At 39.5% G+C, this 17,385-nt stretch overlaps 3 protein-coding genes across 10 annotated transcripts in view; 1 reads left to right on the top strand and 2 right to left on the bottom strand.

Moving 5' to 3' along the window:
* The window catches only part of LOC127959601 (protein unc-50 homolog), a 922,469-nt gene that overhangs the window by 843,642 nt on the left and 61,442 nt on the right, over nt 1-17,385 (top strand). The gene's annotated exons all lie outside the window — the stretch shown is intronic.
* On the bottom strand, nt 6-8,569 carry trim25l (tripartite motif containing 25, like). Of its 6 annotated transcripts, none has more exons than XM_052558866.1 (20): nt 7,809-8,569; nt 6,869-6,964; nt 5,915-6,148; nt 5,666-5,825; nt 5,509-5,574; nt 5,202-5,240; nt 5,089-5,127; nt 4,968-5,009; nt 4,790-4,852; nt 4,636-4,716; nt 4,486-4,548; nt 3,483-3,551; nt 3,269-3,328; nt 3,104-3,178; nt 2,953-3,012; nt 2,517-2,588; nt 1,356-1,373; nt 1,181-1,246; nt 936-1,001; nt 6-860 (listed from the first exon to the last, which is right to left on the bottom strand). In XM_052558866.1, the coding sequence occupies exons 1-20, from the start codon at nt 8,460-8,462 to the stop codon at nt 286-288; spliced, it is 2,598 nt and encodes an 865-aa protein (XP_052414826.1). In that variant the 5' UTR covers nt 8,463-8,569; the 3' UTR covers nt 6-285. The 6 variants fall into 6 exon arrangements, with proteins under 6 accessions (XP_052414826.1, XP_052414829.1, XP_052414830.1 ...); XM_052558869.1 differs by having other exon boundaries at nt 7-860; nt 4,636-4,704; XM_052558870.1 differs by having other exon boundaries at nt 7-860; nt 4,636-4,701; nt 7,809-8,568.
* The window catches only part of sema5bb (sema domain, seven thrombospondin repeats (type 1 and type 1-like), transmembrane domain (TM) and short cytoplasmic domain, (semaphorin) 5Bb), a 52,639-nt gene continuing 50,412 nt past the window's right edge, over nt 15,159-17,385 (bottom strand). For both annotated transcript variants that reach the window (XM_052558857.1, XM_052558858.1), the window contains one exon: nt 15,159-17,067. In XM_052558857.1, coding sequence (XP_052414817.1) covers nt 16,906-17,067 — 162 coding nt within the window. In that variant the 3' untranslated portion in view covers nt 15,159-16,905. The remainder of the gene's footprint in view (nt 17,068-17,385) is intronic.

Here is a 17,385-nt window from a genome sequence, read left to right on the forward strand (position 1 = left end):
TATATATATAAATATATATGCAATTTAATTTTGCAGGTTTAAAAAAATGTCTAGACCGAATCATTAACATGGCTGTATTGCTGAAATGAAAATCATAATTGTACAAAAATGTTACTAGAAACATTACGGTAGAATCAATTTGGAGGGGAAGTACTAAATCTTAAAGAAAAATAATTTTGGTCTTACCAATAGGCTTCATTTTCTTGCTAAATATAATTCACCCTTTTTTCTTTTGATTTTGGGGTGAGATAAAACCTACATGTTATTTTTGTGAAATTCGCTCATTCACAAGGGACAGATTTTAATGCTGTCTGACGTGGAGCTGAACTGCCCCATAGCAAAATCCAGGCCCACGCCGACCCCGCAGCCCACCCCGAACGCAGCGTACATCGGTGGTGGGAATGACCCTTGAAAAGCATGAAGAGGAACCAACTCATCATCCACGCTATAGAAAGTCAGAGTCCCTGCGGTCCTGTCCAGAAACACCCCGACTCGAGGACTGTAGGTCACGGGGATCTCCACCTTCTGATTGGCGTGCATGGCTGCGCAGCACATGTCTGACAGCTCCAAGCTCCACGATTGGCTGTTATACCCAAGCCCCGCCCTTGAATCCGCCCCTTTGCGGGGCATGGAGCCATTGACCACGCCCAGAGAGGAGCCACGCCCCCTCCACTCCACCTCCCAGTAGCAGCGGTCAGAGGAGAGGGGCTGGAGACAGAGCACCTGCGTCCAGCCGTCGAAGCGCTGAGGGAGGTCGGGGTACGGCTGAGACGTCTGCTGAAGCGTGGCCACGGTGTCTCCATCAGACAGAACCAGACGCCGATGGGCCGTGTTTGGATCCAGGATCAAATCACAAGCATCTAATAGACAGAGAGGAACAGATGAGAAAATAGAAAACAGAATGAAAAGACAAGATGTGTGAGAAATGAACTCACATTCCAGGAACTCGTCTCTGGTTCTGGGCTCCGGGGCCTGAATACTGTCAATGTTAATTTCTCTCACTGTTAAAAACAACAACCAAAAACAAAGAATCAGACAAAAGCCACAGGCTGTAAGGAATCTATCTATCTATCCATCTATCCATTTGTCCATTCGTCCACCCATCCCTGTATCTATCCACCCATCTCTTTGTCTGTCATAATATGAAGTGTGTAGAGCTGAAGATGTTGTAAGTGCTGACATGTGGGGAAAGCAGGATTGACGGCAGGACTGTAAGTCGGTGAGTCCAGGAACAGGCCAGGATTCACTGAACAGAGAGAAAGACAGAAGCAGAGTCAGACAGTGAGCAATCTTTCACTTTAACTACCTCTTAACTAGCTGTAAAGATACAAACAAACAAAAAACATGAATATTACCTTCTGTTGGCTCTCCCCCTACAGAGAGAAGAGAGATAGAGTCAATATTAATATTTGATATTTAACTATTACAACATTTTTCTGTTTTAAGATCTAAGGCAAATGGGTAGATTGGTAGTATTTTTGAGTAAAAACAATAATATTGTGAAATATTCTATATTTTGTATTATTACAGTATATGTTATTGCTGCGATGCAAAGCTGAATCATCACTCCAGTCTTGTCACATGATCCTTCAGAAATCATTCTAATATGCTGACATTTTATTTCAGAATTCTTAGCTGAATTGAGAATTCCAAAGAACAGCGTTTATTGGAAATCTAAATCTGTATTTGTAACATGAGATTTGCAAAACAGTAAGTGCATTTCTCAAAACAACTCGTACAAATAGCAAAACACCATGGATTACCTGCAAAAGCCAGTCTCCTGCTCAAAATCCTTAGTTCGTCTCTCAAAAATAAATATCTGTGTCATTGAACATGTCAGTGCCATCAGAATGACAAGTCCTCGTGTCACAGAGAATGGATAGAATTCCCAGTTACACTTTAACTAGTGGTTATTGTGATATAGAAATTTTCTGAGATACTGAATTTGGGAATTTTCCTTCGCTATCAGTTATAATCATCACAATTATGTTTATAGATGATATATTAGATGATATTCTAATTATATGACCAGCACCTGTATATAATAAATTTTGAGCGACATGAGCAACTGATAATGTAGGAAACCAGATAAATGTGCGTAATCAATTGCATGAATGTGAGAAACTGGTTTTATGATGTGTATAAATGACTAGATGACGTGGAGGTTCTACAAGTAGTTTTGAGAATTTCATTTCTGATTTGAGAAATGCCCCAAAGTGACTGAGAAAAAGTGCAATGTCTTTACTGTCACTTGATTAATTTAATGCAGATTGCTAAATAACAAAACGAATCGCTTCACTGAAAAAAGTCTGTTCGTTTTTATTTATTCAATTATTATTATTTAAACATTAATGACCATTTTTACCCTCTCATTGTTATTTGTATTTGAATGTATACATTTATAAATTCTGTAGATGGCACACTATATGAATTTCTAAATGTAAATTATTTTATTTAAAATGTAATGTATATTTTCCAATATTTCTTGAATCGTGAGTGTACAGTGAGTGACTTACAGGCACTGGCACGGGATAGGCTACGAGGTCTCACTGACCCCGCCTCCTGGATAGTGGGTGTGGCCTCTTTCACTGTGAGGGATTGATCATGTTTCATGAAATAATTCATTTAAAACATAATGATGACTGATGACAAAACATTTTATTTAAAAGGTTTATAAAATCTAAAGAATATAGCTCTTGTTGTTGGAAACACAACAAATACAGACAAAAAAATAAAAAGGAGCTTTTGAGGTACTGACCACAGTTCACATGAGCAGGAAATGCTAGACAAACCAGAATGACTAGTAAAGATTTCTTAACAAGCCTAAGCTTGGTTTCATTGTGTGAGGGTTTATGTGAGCATATTTCAGCTACATATTTTGTCCCCAAAAGTTAGAGAGTTGTACATAAAGCAACAGAAGTTCATCAAAGGACTGTGTGTTCTTTCGCTCACCTGTGTCCTGTCTCTTCTTCCTGTTTCTAGGTAAGAGAGAGCTCAGACTCCATCTGTCCGCTGATGAAGAACAGAATGAGGAAAAGTATGAATAGTATTAGAAACACAAGTCTTGATTTGAGCTGTGTGTGTTTGAGCTGCGGTCACTCACATTGTCTGGCCGGCTGCTGTCTGTCCACAGCGTCTGGTCTCTGCTGTGAGGGACTAGACTCAGCTTCTCCATTGACTGTCTCCAAGGAAAACAGACACAAACATGATGCACTTCTTAGAAGCATCTGTGTTCAGTTTCAGTAATCAGACATGAATCAAGCATCACCTTGTTCTCTGTCCTCTCTCCTCAGTCTCGGTCTGATTGAACTCAAACTCCAGCGGTCCGCTGACAATTAAAAGTAAAACAGCTTTAAAACACTGTGCACTTGATTTAGAAAGAATGCAAAGTGGGGTTTAAGTTGGGGACAGTATCTGGAATCTTTCCTTTAAACCAAAATGAGAGTGTGCTGGTTCGAATCTGTTTGCGTCTGTCTTCTCACCTTGTTCTTCATCACGTGTGTTTCTGCTCTGTGTGCTTTGACGTCTTGGAGAGGCCTGGTTTTCTCTTTCTATACAGAGATCATAGAAAATGACAAATAAATTAAACACAAGGGTGAATGTCAGGATACATTTGAGTCATATTTCACCCTGGAATTAAACCGGGGAAAAAAGAAATTACATTTTGCTTAAAGACAAATACAGCCCAGTTCCTAGCCCAGTCTAAATTTTCTACTCTGCATTAAGTGCATTTATTCTCTGAGTTTATTGGCATGTATGATTTTAAAGTAGGGATGCACAATATTATCGCACCAGTATCTGAATCTGCTGATAATGGCTTTAAATGTAAATATCGGCATCAGCCCGATATGAAAAAATATGCTGATAAATCTTGCCGAAAAGCGTGCAATCTTAGGTAATTTCAATATTTAATAACACATTGTTCAAATCAAAAGTTGCAACTGTGTTATTTAATGAACTAACAGTTGCATTTTTTAACAAAGATTGATAACTTCAGTTGCAAATGTAGCTATTGCGCATTATTAATTATTAATGCATTAACTAGTATTAACTAATGAGATCATATTGTAAAGTGATACTTATAGGTCTTTATAATTCTTTTGCACTTTAATCTATGAAATGTTTTACTTTATAAATTTTTTGTGTACTTCTTTATTGTATGTTCTTTTCGTTATAAGAGAAATTATTAAACCTCTACTGTATAGTTTATGAAAAATGTTTTTTGCAACTAAATTTCAATAACGTAATAATACTGTGTACCGTGATAAAAGCATTTGAAATTAATTGCAACATTAAAATTTCATACTATCAATCTTGTACTCTTGAACTTCTCAAAAGTAAAATTATCTGGACATATTATGATAATGAGATTGTCATAAAAAGTAATGCAAAATAATCTTTATGGTTCTAAAAAAAGGCTTCATTTATTTTTCCGCATTCCTCTTGATTATAGGATATGGACATCTTTCACTCATTAAAACTCACCCTGATCTCGGTCTTCTCCTCTCGGTCTCCCTCTTGATCTCACAGAACTTAAACTCCGTGTGTCTGCTGAGAAATCAAATAAACAATGAGCAAAACTACACCAGACAGACAGATGCTCTCTATATATTTAAGCATCTGTCTCATTCTCACCATCGTTTTCTCTTTCCTCTCTCCTCTGTGGTTCTCTTGGTCTCAGTGAACTGTGACTCCTGTCAGCTGCAGAGGGAGAAACTAAACTATCAATGACAAACTACAGATGATCACAAACATACACGAGTAAAAGTGTGCGAGACGCATGTCTTACTGTCATCTCTCTCCTCTCTCGGGGATCTGGCTTGTCTTGGGGAGTTTGTAACACCTCTGTTAACTGATGTACACAAATATTGATATAAAAACGATTCAAAATCCTACATAAAGCTGCACAAACTCATTCTAAAACACATTTAAAAAGTTACATCCGATCACTTTGTCAGCAGTCTCACCTCTTGGCTCATTGTTTCTGACGGCTTGTGCACGCGTGCTCACTGAAGAAAGAAAAATACTTACAGTACAACTGATATTTGATTTGCTAAAATAAAATAAAATAAAATTAAATTAAATTACCTGTTCCTCGTGTGCTTACTGAAGGCAGTGGTGGGGGTCCTGAAAACATTCACATGCATTAGAAACTTTAATAAATAAAATAAAATAAATCATTCTATTCATTGTTTTCATACCTTGTGCACGAGTGGCTTTGGCTCCCTTTCCAGAAAACACTGAAATGAAAAGAATTATATAAATTTAATTTTGTTTGTATATATACGTAGAAAAATGACAAATATATTAAAATAATTTGACTTTTTTTTTTTATTTAAAGATTTTATCTTTTAACATTTTTTCTTCCATGTCTGTAGTCTCTGTTGTCAATGATATCTTTGCATGTGCAATACTTTGTATAAAACATTCATTCCACTCTGAATTTAACAAAAGTCAGAAAAGAAAAAAAAAATTGTCACCAAATGAACTGTGGTGAAATTGACTTACGTTTCTTTATGCCTCCTGTTTTCTGTCCGTTGCGGTCTGCAACTGTGAACGCTGTGGTGTTGTACACTGAGAAGAGACACAGATAATGACCCAGTGGTGACCCTGTAGATGACAGCAGTTCGGTGTGTGTGATGGTGAGACCTGTGTGTGTTTGTACCTGTCTTGTTGATCTTGTCCAGCTCCTGGTCACACATCTCCTCCACTTTCTCCCTCAGCTGGACGACGACGCTCCTGACCGGATCAAATGTGGCTTCAGGGTTCGCGGTCACAGCTCCCAGATCTCCTCCTTCCAGCGGGCAGCACAGAGACTGATACGTCTGTGGAGACCAGGTATATGCTCTCTGTCACATCAGCTCTCAGTTTTGTAAACCCAACGTCACCAAATCTGACGAAGCCATCATCTAACCTTCAAGAAGTAGATATTGTCCTGGCAGTTGATGAGCTCTTTCAGTTCTCCGTCTTTATTCTTCAGCTGTTTGACTTCGGCCTCCAGTTTATTCACCACTTCCTGGGCCTCGTTGAGTTTCTCCTGCGCAGTGGAGACCATCACGTCCTGCAGCAGATCCAGCATCCTCTGTACTGACTCCTGGAGCTCCGACAGGACTGTGTCCGCCTCGTCCCGCACTGTTTCTGAGGACCTCTACACACACACACACACACACACACAGAGAGAGGATGCTCAGACCTCACAGGCATAGTTCAGCAAAAAACCCTCATGTCATTCCAAACCCATAATACTTTTGGTTAGTCTTCGTAACACAAATTAAAATATTTCTAATGAACAAAAACATTTTTGAGAGAAAATCCAAGTCTTGTGAAGAGATATGATTGCTTTCCCTGTTGAAAAATCCAGCATATGCTAGTTAGTTATGTTTTAAAGCATGGCTGCTGATTTGAGCTGCTTAAAGCATGCTTCAAAACATACCTAACCAGCATATGTTGGATTTTTCTACAGGTTTGTGTGATGAGCAGATTTATTTCAGGCTGTTATTTGCATATAATAACACGCATACATAGAGCACATCACATAAGGTTTACACTGAAGCTTGTGTGTTTATCATTGGTTCTCGTGCACATTTGAGCTTCCATGTTTACTATATGTGACGTGCTCATACATGTACTGTAAGTACCAATCATTATTTAGATGTAAGTAAAAGGCTAAGTTAAATCTGTTCATCATGTAAAGCCAGTTTATCTCTTAAGAAGTCTGGAATTAAACCACAACACACCAGTATGACCTTTTCTTTTTGGTTGAACTTTCCCTTTAAAGATCATGATCGTGTGAGATGCATCTCATAGAACCACCAGAATAGGCTTCAATAATGTTGATTTTATTTTATGGGGTGTCATAAATACTTACCGTGAGTGTGTCTAAGACTTTCTTCATGTCTTTCAGTTCTCTCTCTCTGTCCTGGAGTCGCTGATGGTTCTCAGACAGAACTGCGCCCAGCTCTCTCTAATTCAATAACACAGATTAGGACACAAAAGAGTTCAGAATAGACTGGAATGTGGACTGGAATGAGTGCGAGTGGAACAAGACTAGTTCATTGATACTAAAACAGACTGATACAGTAATACAACACGTCAGGCAGAAGCTGGAGCTGATCAATCAGTGGCAGTGAAACAGCATTTTTCTGAATGATGTCACAGCCTTGCATACATGATCCTTTTCCTGTCTCTGACGATATTACAACATCAAAAATAAAGATTCCTTAAGGCAGTTCTACTAAACACAAACTATGCTGATTTGTGTTTTGTGAAGTACTGCCGTGTTCCTTTTTTGCTTTCAAACTCTTTTCGTTGGAGGTTCAGTTCTTGTGGCTTTAGTAGTAGCCTGACCTTGAATTCTTTATTCACGGACATAATTTAAACATCATATATTTGGGGTATATTTGTAGCAACAGCCAACAACACACTGTATGTGTCATAATTATAGATTTTACTTTTATGCCAAAAATCATAAGGAAATCAAGATCATGTTACATTTAGATATTTTGTACATTTCCTACCGTGAACATAACAAAACTAATTTTTTAATAGTAATATGCATTGCTAAGGACTTCATTTGGATAACTTTAAAGGTGATTTTCTTGATTTTTTCGCACACACAGATTCCAGATTTTACAAACAGTTGTATCTAACAAACCATACACCAGTGGAGAGCTTATTCAGCTTTCAGGTGATTTCAGAAAAATGACCCTTACGATTTATGGTTTAGTGGTCCAGGGTCACAATTCTGAACCTTTTACACTCAGATTAAATTGTTTGTTAGATGTTCCTATATTTGATGTGCTTCCCACCTGCTTCTCGTTCCTCTCCGCCTGTGTGGACGCGCTCTCGTGGCCCTTGTGCTGGTTACTGGTGCACAGCCAGCACACGTACATCTGACAGGAGCGGCAGAAGAACTCCTGCAGGTACTTGTGCTCGGGGCAGATCTTCTGGCTCAGGTCACTGGTGGGCGCGATCAGCTCGTGGTTCCTCAGCTTCTCCTGCGTGTTATGAGGCTTCAGGTGAGTCTCGCAGAACGATGACATGCACACCAAACACGTCTTCACTGCCGCTCTGGGCTCCGGGCAGCGGTCACAGGCCACCGCCGAACCCGGCAGCTTTTTCGATGCCGCTTTGCTCCGTGCGCGCGCACGCTCAGACGCGGAGGACGCGGCGCTCCGCGCGCTCTTGATGGACTCTCGGCCTGCGGAGCTCAGGGCCCCTCGGCGGAGCTGCTCCACGGCTTCGGCCAGCATGGTGTTCCTGCAGAGAGTGGGACGAGGGTTGAAGGCCTGCCGGCATTCTGGGCAGCTGTAGCTGCCGTTTTTCCTGCCTTCATTGTCCCAGTAATCTGCGATACAGGCCATGCAGTAACTGTGACCACATGGGATGGTCACGGGGTCAGAGGGCAGATCCAGACAGACGGGGCAGTTAAACTGCTCCTCCGTCCATAAACGAGCACTCATTCTGAGAGTGGAAATTCAGAATGCAGGAATAAAATAAAGTCAAGTCTAATGTACTCCACACGCACCTGGGACAGAGTCGGTGTAAATGCTCCAGTTGTGTGTGTGTGTGTGTGTGTGTGTGCGTGTTTCTGTGTCTCCGGTCTGACTGGATAGACACTCACTGAACAGGTTTGGGGAGAAAATCAGGCCGCATTCGCATTCCTCTTCATTTGCACATCATGTGTGGGAAGTTAATGAAAGAATCAAGTAAAATAAAGTGAAATACACATAATATATTTTCAAAGGAAAAGCTGAGTGCCTGTGCAAAAGTTGGCACCATAACACAAGACTGTTAGAAAAGAACGCAAAATCTTTTTTTTTTTCTCCCATATCTTAAACACACACACACACACACACACAGAAATATAGATAGATAGATAGATAAATAGATAGATAGATAGATGGATGGATGGATGGATGGATGGATGGATAGATAGATAGATAGATAGATAGATAGATAGATAGATAGATAGATAGATAGATAGATAGATAGATAGATAGATAGATAGATAGATAGATAGATAGATAGACAGATAGATAACTGTTTATGATTTATGAAAAGTATAATGCATATCTACTCTTTAAGAAATATTAACAATGTTCAAATACTATTAATAAATTGCAATAAAGTCTCTCTCAGACAAAAAATCATGTTATTGTTTAAAAGTAGCCTGTGCAAGCAGTTTATTTGTCCGAGTTCTTCATTAGTTTCTCTCTCTGGATAAACAGTGCCAGTATCAGTGAGTGAGTGTTGACAGCAGAGGGCGCTGTGGAGCTGCTCGTGTGGAGACAAGTCCTTCAGTCGGGAGAGCGTTGTATAAACCATACAGTCTATGGTTGTAAATGCTTGAAATCTCTTATGAATGATTTCATTTTCATATCGGTCATCATGAGTGGAGACAATATTACTGGCTCATATGAAGCATGTTAGAGCGTAACAGAAAACAGCAACATGAATACTGGAAAAGGAATTATCCAGGATCTGATTCTGATTAGGAGCGGTTTCGAATTATGTTAGAAATTCCAATAGGAATCTAGAACGCATGTTTTTAAAAGCCTTGATTTAAGAGAGCGAGAGAGAGAGAGAGAAACATTACATTAGAAGTCAAGCATGTGAGGCGTTTTAAACATGTTGAGATAGGCCTAAATGTCTCGCTATCGGAAATGTATTTATAATTTATAAATACACATGTAAAATATTAATCAATTTGAACACAAACTAAAAGCTCTAGATTATTGTATATACATTTTTTAAATATAAAATGTAAAATTTCAAATCACCTGTAAAAAAAAATTTACTGTACTATATGAACTGAAAATGTGTTGTTTATAATATAAAATGAGTTTAAATGGAAAAGGTTAATGTTTGTCATTTAAAGGATGTTTCCTTGAGTCAGTTCTTTGATTCTACTCATATATAAAGGCCTATAGTTTCCTACCTTTTTACAAAAAAAATTTTTCACAGTGATTTCCTAAAACACAGTTTTACAGAATCTTTAATCTTATGCAACTAGTGTTCTATGCACCTTTAACATGCAGTGAACCAGTGGGTGAATGGTAGGGTGTAAACTAACTTTTTTACCATTCAGCACAATGAAAAAAGCGTCTCTGACTATCTAAGTTCACCCTGCTCCTCTTGTGCTTTTGAAGATCTGAGGCCTAAACACACACTCTCTCTTTGTTTATGTGTGTGTTGATAAATGATGAGCAGCGCTTCTGATCGCCCCTGTAATAAGTCTAAATGGAGTTCCAAAGCCATTAATAAAGTGCTCGGAAATGTATCCCATCCATTTACTCTTTTAACAAACTACAAATGAAAACAAATGAATGAGTAAATAATCAGACATGTTAACGAGGCTGTATGTCTCTGTTCAGTAGAAGAGTCAATAGTCTGAGCGCAGAGATCCTTCATTCCAGCAGTGTTTGTGTTTGGGACGCTGTGAGCATACTTCACTCTGTGTTTGTTTGCTGATGAAATCACACCGGACGTGTCCTTCAGGGACTTTCATAACCTCTAAAAGAAGCCTTTAGTCTCACTAGCATCATGTGTGTGTGTGTGTGTGTGTGTGTGTGTGTGTATTGAGTGAGTTTATTAAATCTGTAGAAATATATTTTTTCATTTCTTATAGAATCTGATGTTCTTGAGAAGTTTCTTCTTTGAGTCAGTGTGGTGTTTGGGTCATGCGTGTCAAGCTAACGGCTGTGGCTCTAAAACTTCTCATCTGTGTTCAATCATCAACACATCTGTGACCATCACAGCTGATTTCTACATAACAGGCTCCAAAACCCCAGTATCACCCCTCAGATATCAAGAACTGGCCGGTATTTCTTCTCGCATTCATGTCAGAGACTCTGATTGAACCATTTTAATTGAGCTCCTCGTCATCTCCAGATCTCTACATCTGCAGAAGGTCACAGTCATTGACTCCTGGGCAAAAAGCCAGAGAAGCTTCTTAAATGATGAATTGACCTTGGACTGGATAACAGCTGTAGCTTGTATGAAGTGTGCTTTTTCTACTTATAAAAGACCGTTATCCTGCTGCTCACTTAAGAACGCATCACAAACACAATCTGTGCACTATTCTGCAAGTCGCCTTGTTAAAGTGAACTTTCCACAAATTAAACATTAATTATTACATTTGGAGTTGGGAGGTTGCATCTAAGCATGGCTTAGTAAATATTAGATAGATAAATATAGTTTCATTTAAATAAATGTAGATAAAGATAAGATAAATGTAGGCTAGTCTGTGTACAAGGGTTTTTTCCCCCCATTTATCAAAAAATAGTAATCTCAAGTCATTTCAAACATAATTTACTTTTATTTCTTATTTTATTAAATAGATAATCTAATATGCCAAATGTAATATCATAAAACATACCTAATTGAAAAATTACTTATTTTACTGTTTTACAATTTACATAGTAAAACATTATTTAACATTACTGATAATCTGATCACAATTGGGAATAATGAGACTTACAAAAAGCTCATGTCTTAATGCAATGCAATTAAAGACTTAATGCAATTAAATGGTAATAAGAATTTGGGGAGAAATGTACTTAATTTAAAACCACAATGCAAAAAAAAAAAAAAAGAAACAAAGATTTTAATTTTATGGGAAATATAGTTTTTTTCCCCTTGCACACTGTCAGATAAAAATTGCATCTTTGCACTAGGGCTGTCCCTCAAAAGGACATATTTTCAGCTTCTTTGTCCCCTAAAGGGTGCATATTGGTACATTAAAGCAGTAAGATGTACTCTCATGGTACTATTATGAACCCACTGGGGTAAACAGTGTACAAAGATGTCCCTTTGTACGGTCCCACTGACAAGCTGTTTTTCCTCTCAAGGTACAGTTTTGCACATTATTTCTGAGAGTGCAGATAAAGGCTCTGTGCTTCATGTTTGAGTGTTAGTTCAGGAGGTACATCCTCTGAGCATCTTTCATTAGTGGTGTGTCTGGAGGCCACAGTAGGTCTGATTTCAAATAGCCCGTCTGCTCTGATAACTCTCTCCAGCTGCTGGGTAATGGTTAGTTTCCTCCCATTAGAGAGGAAAACCTCTAAACAGCAAACAGCTCATTAAAAAGCCATATCACTTACCCACTGTTAGAACCACAAACATCATTCATCACATGGAGCGAAGTAAAGACTTTAAATACTCATCTGCAGGCTCGGCCTCGAGGACACGACGTACGCAAGAGAACACAGCCGCTCTGTAATCAACTCTACAGTACTGCTAATGACCAGAGTTATTAACCTTTCCCTGCGCTCGACAGTCCTTCACACTCAACACAACCACATCAACACCAGAATACTAGAACTAATAACAGACAGAGAGAGAGAGAGAGAGAGAGAGAGAGAGAGAGAGACAACAATAGAACGATAGAACAACAGATAGATAGATAGATAGATAGATAGATAGATAGATAGATAGATAGATAGATAGATAGATAGATAGATAGATAGATAGATAGATAGATAGATAGATAGATAGTCCATGTGGCACTTGGGGGGCTGATTGGTCATGTGCATGGGATGCTCTTCACCTTCTTGGACTTGAGACAGAACCGCTCCCAATCCCATTTCGGAGGCATCCGTTTGCACCAGGAAGGGGTAATCAAAGTCTGGGGTGCGCAAGACTGGCTCAGAAGTGAGCGCCTGTTTCACTCCCTGGAATGCCTCTTCAGCATCCGAGTTCCAGGCTACTCGTTCTGGTTGCCCCTTCCTAGTTAGGTCTGTCAGAGGGGCAGCTAGAGAGGAGAAGTTAGGGATGAAGCAGCGAAAATACCCCGCCAACCCCCAAAAAAGCTCTGCACTGCCTCCACCTTTCTCTCCTAGGGATTTATGAGGCCGCGCCCCACTTGAAAACTCAGGCACTTTGCCTCAAAGAGCGCTAGGTGACATTTGCGAGGGTTGGCGGTGAGTCCAGCCCTTCGAAGCTCCAGTAGCACCCCCCGCAGATGGTTTAGGTGGTCCTCCCAAAGCTCTGAGTGGATCACCATGTCATCCAAGTAGGCAGCGGCATACTGTTGGTGCGGCCGTAACAGTACATCCATCAAACGCTGAAACGGGGCAGGGGCTCTGTGTAGTCCGAAAGGAAGTGTCTGGTACTGCCAGTGGCCACTAGGTGTTGAGAAAGCAGTTTTAGGTTTTGCATTTTCAGAGAGTGGTACCTGCCAGTATCCCTTGGTAAGATCCAGAGTAGAAATGTACCGGGCCCTTCCCACTTGGGGCATTGGAGAACCGTCATATTCTGAAACCTCGTTGAGACATCAGAAGTCGTTGCAGAAGCGGAGGGTGCCGTCCCGTTTGGTGACCAGAACAATAGGGCTGGACCACGGGCTGCACGATGGTTCAATCACCCCTAACTTCAACATCTGCTGGATTTCCATTCCAATAGCCTGCCGACGAGCTTCAGGGATCTGATGGGGCCATTGCCTAACGATGACCCCTGGTGGTGTCCTGATGCCATGCTGGAGCACCTGGGTCCGCACGGGCTATGTGGAGAACACATCAGAGAATGTGCCCAGGTTTGCAGAGCTTTGGCGAGGTGTTCCCGGACTAATGGCATGACATGCTCTATCCACTCCCTCATTTCGGTGACGTGCTCAATGACCGACCGGGTGTGGGCTGCTGTTCTTCCCAAGTTTCTTTTGCCATTATAAGACATTATAATACAGGTTAGAGTTATGGGAAGGGGACTCACCATTTCTCCCACTGTCTCTGACTTCCAGGGCTCCCGTCGACATATCCCTATGTACTATGCCAGCCATGTCCGTGCGGGATTCGAGGTGACTTCAGTTGGCATAGGCTCATCCCGTGGAGTAGAAGCCACTGGCCTGCTCACTGAAATGCCCTCCGGGGAAAAGGTGGCACTCGCTCCCCAGCATCCCGTCGATGCACCGCCTCAGCCAGTGCTATCGACACAAGTTTCAGCGTGGTAGCCGGGTTTCACATCTCCACGGCTTGGCGGTGGGTTTGTGATAGGGTAGTTGATCAATCACCACGCGTTCCGTTACTTGAGTGGCCGTGGGTTCCACATCTAACAGCCAGTGTTGTGCAAGATGAGATAACTCGGCGGCCTGGGCAGGGGCTGGCAACCGGGGTTGATAGACCCAGTCATGGAAGTATTGGGCCACGCATACTGGAGACAGCCCCATTCAGGTAAGAATTTCCCTCTTCACTTCCTCGTATTGTGGCCACACTGTTAGGTAGACTGAAGAAGGCTTGTTGGACTTCCCCAGTCAGAAGAGGGGCCAGCTCTCAGTTGTTCCAGTGTTTTCAAACATAGATAGATAGATGGATAGATGGATAGATAGATAGAAATAACCAAAGGACAGATAGATAGATAGATAGATAGATAGATAGATAGATAGATAGATAGATAGATAGATAGATAGATAGATAGATAGATAGATAGATAGATAGAAATAACCAAAGGATAGATAGATAGATAGATAGATAGATAGATAGATAGATAGATAGATAGATAGATAGATAGATAGATAGATAGATAGATAGAAATAACCAAAGGATAGATAGATAGATAGATAGATAGATAGATAGATAGATAGATAGATAGATAGATAGATAGATAGAAATACCAAAGGATAGATAGATAGATAGATAGATAGATAGATAGATAGATAGATAGATAGATAGATAGATAGATAGATAGATAGATAGAAATAACCAAAGGATAGATAGATAGATAGATAGATAGATAGATAGATAGATAGATAGATAGATAGATAGATAGATAGATAGATAGATAGATAGATAGATAGATAGATAGAAATAACCAAAGGATAGATAGATAGATAGATAGATAGATAGATAGATAGATAGATAGATAGATAGATAGATAGATAGATAGATAGATAGATAGAAATACCAAAGGATAGATAGATAGATAGATAGATAGATAGATAGATAGATAGATAGATAGATAGATAGATAGATAGATAGATAGATAGATAGATAGATAGAAATACCAAAGGACAGATAGATAGATAGATAGATAGATAGATAGATAGATAGATAGATAGATAGATAGATAGATAGATAGATAGATAGATAGATAGATAGATAGATAGATAGATAGATAGATAGATAGATAGATAGATAGATAGATAGATAGATAGATAGATGGTATTTTGACACCCAGCTGGATATTTATTTATTTTTACAATGTACAACATATAAAAACATAGCAAAAGTTCACAGTGTATAAAGGCAGTGATCATGTGTTGGAAAACCATTTTTCTTTTTTTTTTTCTTTTTTTATTGCATAGAGAACCGTCTGCATTCAGATAATGCAGCATCCATGCAATATCAGTGATAAAAAGCTGCCGCTTCCGCTCTAATGCCTTATTCAACATCCACCCAGACTGTCTGCATCTGCACTTCAGTTCTTATGGGCTCACTGGAAAGAATTAGCTTAAAATATTTCAGAAAACATATTTTCATTAAACGTACTGTACACAATCTCTGCAAAACTGCAATAGCAAGAAATAAGTGTAAATCTGAGCACTTGAAGTGTAGTGAAGACAACAGTTGCTGCTCTCACTGTCATATGTTTACTGTGGAGTTGCAGCAAGGAAAAAATACCTGATTCCATCAAAAACAAAAAAGAAAGAAAATGCATCATTTGTGTATAAATATATAATGCCAGCTACAAATATACAGTTACTTATAAACATACATCCCTTTAGATTCAATAACACTCACAAAGAGCTTTTTCAGACCACAATGTTTCAGTAACAACTCGTTTGAAATGATTGAAATTTTGTTATTAACTCATCCTCATGCCATTTCATCATCTCCACCGAACAGAGAAAAAGAAGGTTGACAGAATGCGCGAAAAACTCTTTTACCCAATCTTGTTTGAAAATGTTTGAATATGTGAATCTGAATTTTTAAAGATATAGGTTTCTCATTTAAAACTACTGCATGGTTCAGACTTTGAAGATCAGACTTGGATGACTTTTATGATACTTTTATAGCACTGCAAAGCAAAACCATTGATTTTGTTTTTCGTTTCTTTCATTCACTGGTTAACTGTGAAAATGTGGCCTGTTTTTACTTCCACAACTCGTCTTCTTTTAGACTAGTGGCAAGAAAACATCCAAAATACACATTTAAGAGTTTTTGGGGTTTTTTTTTACATTTGATTGATTTGTGCCCCTATATCTTTAAAGGCTGTTTACTGAGTTTTACTCCTGCACCGAGTCAGAAATCTCTTCTTCAGCAGCACTTGCATAAACGAAACTTTACAGATTTATTTTTTTACTTCATTAGACACTGAAGATAACACTCTTTCATGAGTTCATCCATACATCACTAACATTAACCAGTCACATCCTGATTCCATGGATATCATGTCCTTGTAGTTCTTAGAGTTCTGGAGCAGATAAAGATGTAAACCAGGAACAAATAAAGGAAACAGATGTTCAGTCTTACTGTGAGACATCACAGCTGTCTGGAAGCTGTCATGCTTTACGACTCAAAGCGAGTTCTGCATTGCAGTTTTTCGATTATGAAAAACAACAAAGATGCCAGCACGTATAGTACGTCACAATTCAGTTTTGAGCTTGATCACAGAATTCCTCTTGTAAGAAGTGTGCATGCTTTGTGTAGTTGTTACGAGGGATGTGTTCAGCTGAACTTGTGACTTCCAGTTCGGGATGACATTTAGGAAAGGAAATGCTACAAGAAAACTACATGGGCCCATCTTATACGTACATCACTCCTTTGCATTTTCCTGCACCGCTTGAGATGCAGATAATGCGCTCAGCCTTCCTGTGGATCCATGCATTTTCCAATGCATCTGCATGGAGGGATGAGGGTGCATAACCATGGTCACACAGCCCTAAGAAAGCATGAGATGTGTGTCCGTGCATCAGCTGTGCATGTAGCTGCAGGGTGAATCCATGGAAGGGAAGTCGTATTTTCCCAGAGGAGACGGGTAATATGTGGTGGCGTAGACGTTGGTCTGTGGTAACGCTGATGGGAAGAAGTTGCAGCTTTCGTCTGGTGGAAGCAGGTTGTTCTTATTCAGAGTCTGCGGGGAACAGAGAGAGCATAGAAAGTGAGCACACAAGATGTCAAAAGTCTCTTCAATATTTCAAAGACCACAGCATGTTTTGCATCATGCTGCAGCTGTCCTGTGATGTCAACGCTCCGAGGGAAAAGAGGAAACCCGAAAATGAGGAATGACAGAAAAGACAGATTCCTATGAGACAGATTAGAGAAAGTCGCGATTCTCAACGGTTTCAGACTCTGATTTCACATCAGGTGTCAAGTGAACCCAACTTAGTGAACAAAAGTAAATAACAGTTAAAATAATCATAAAAATAATACACTTTAATATAAAAATATT

This window comes from Carassius gibelio, chromosome B6 (genome assembly GCF_023724105.1).
Source record: "Carassius gibelio isolate Cgi1373 ecotype wild population from Czech Republic chromosome B6, carGib1.2-hapl.c, whole genome shotgun sequence".
In the NCBI taxonomy this organism is placed as follows: domain Eukaryota; kingdom Metazoa; phylum Chordata; class Actinopteri; order Cypriniformes; family Cyprinidae; genus Carassius; species Carassius gibelio.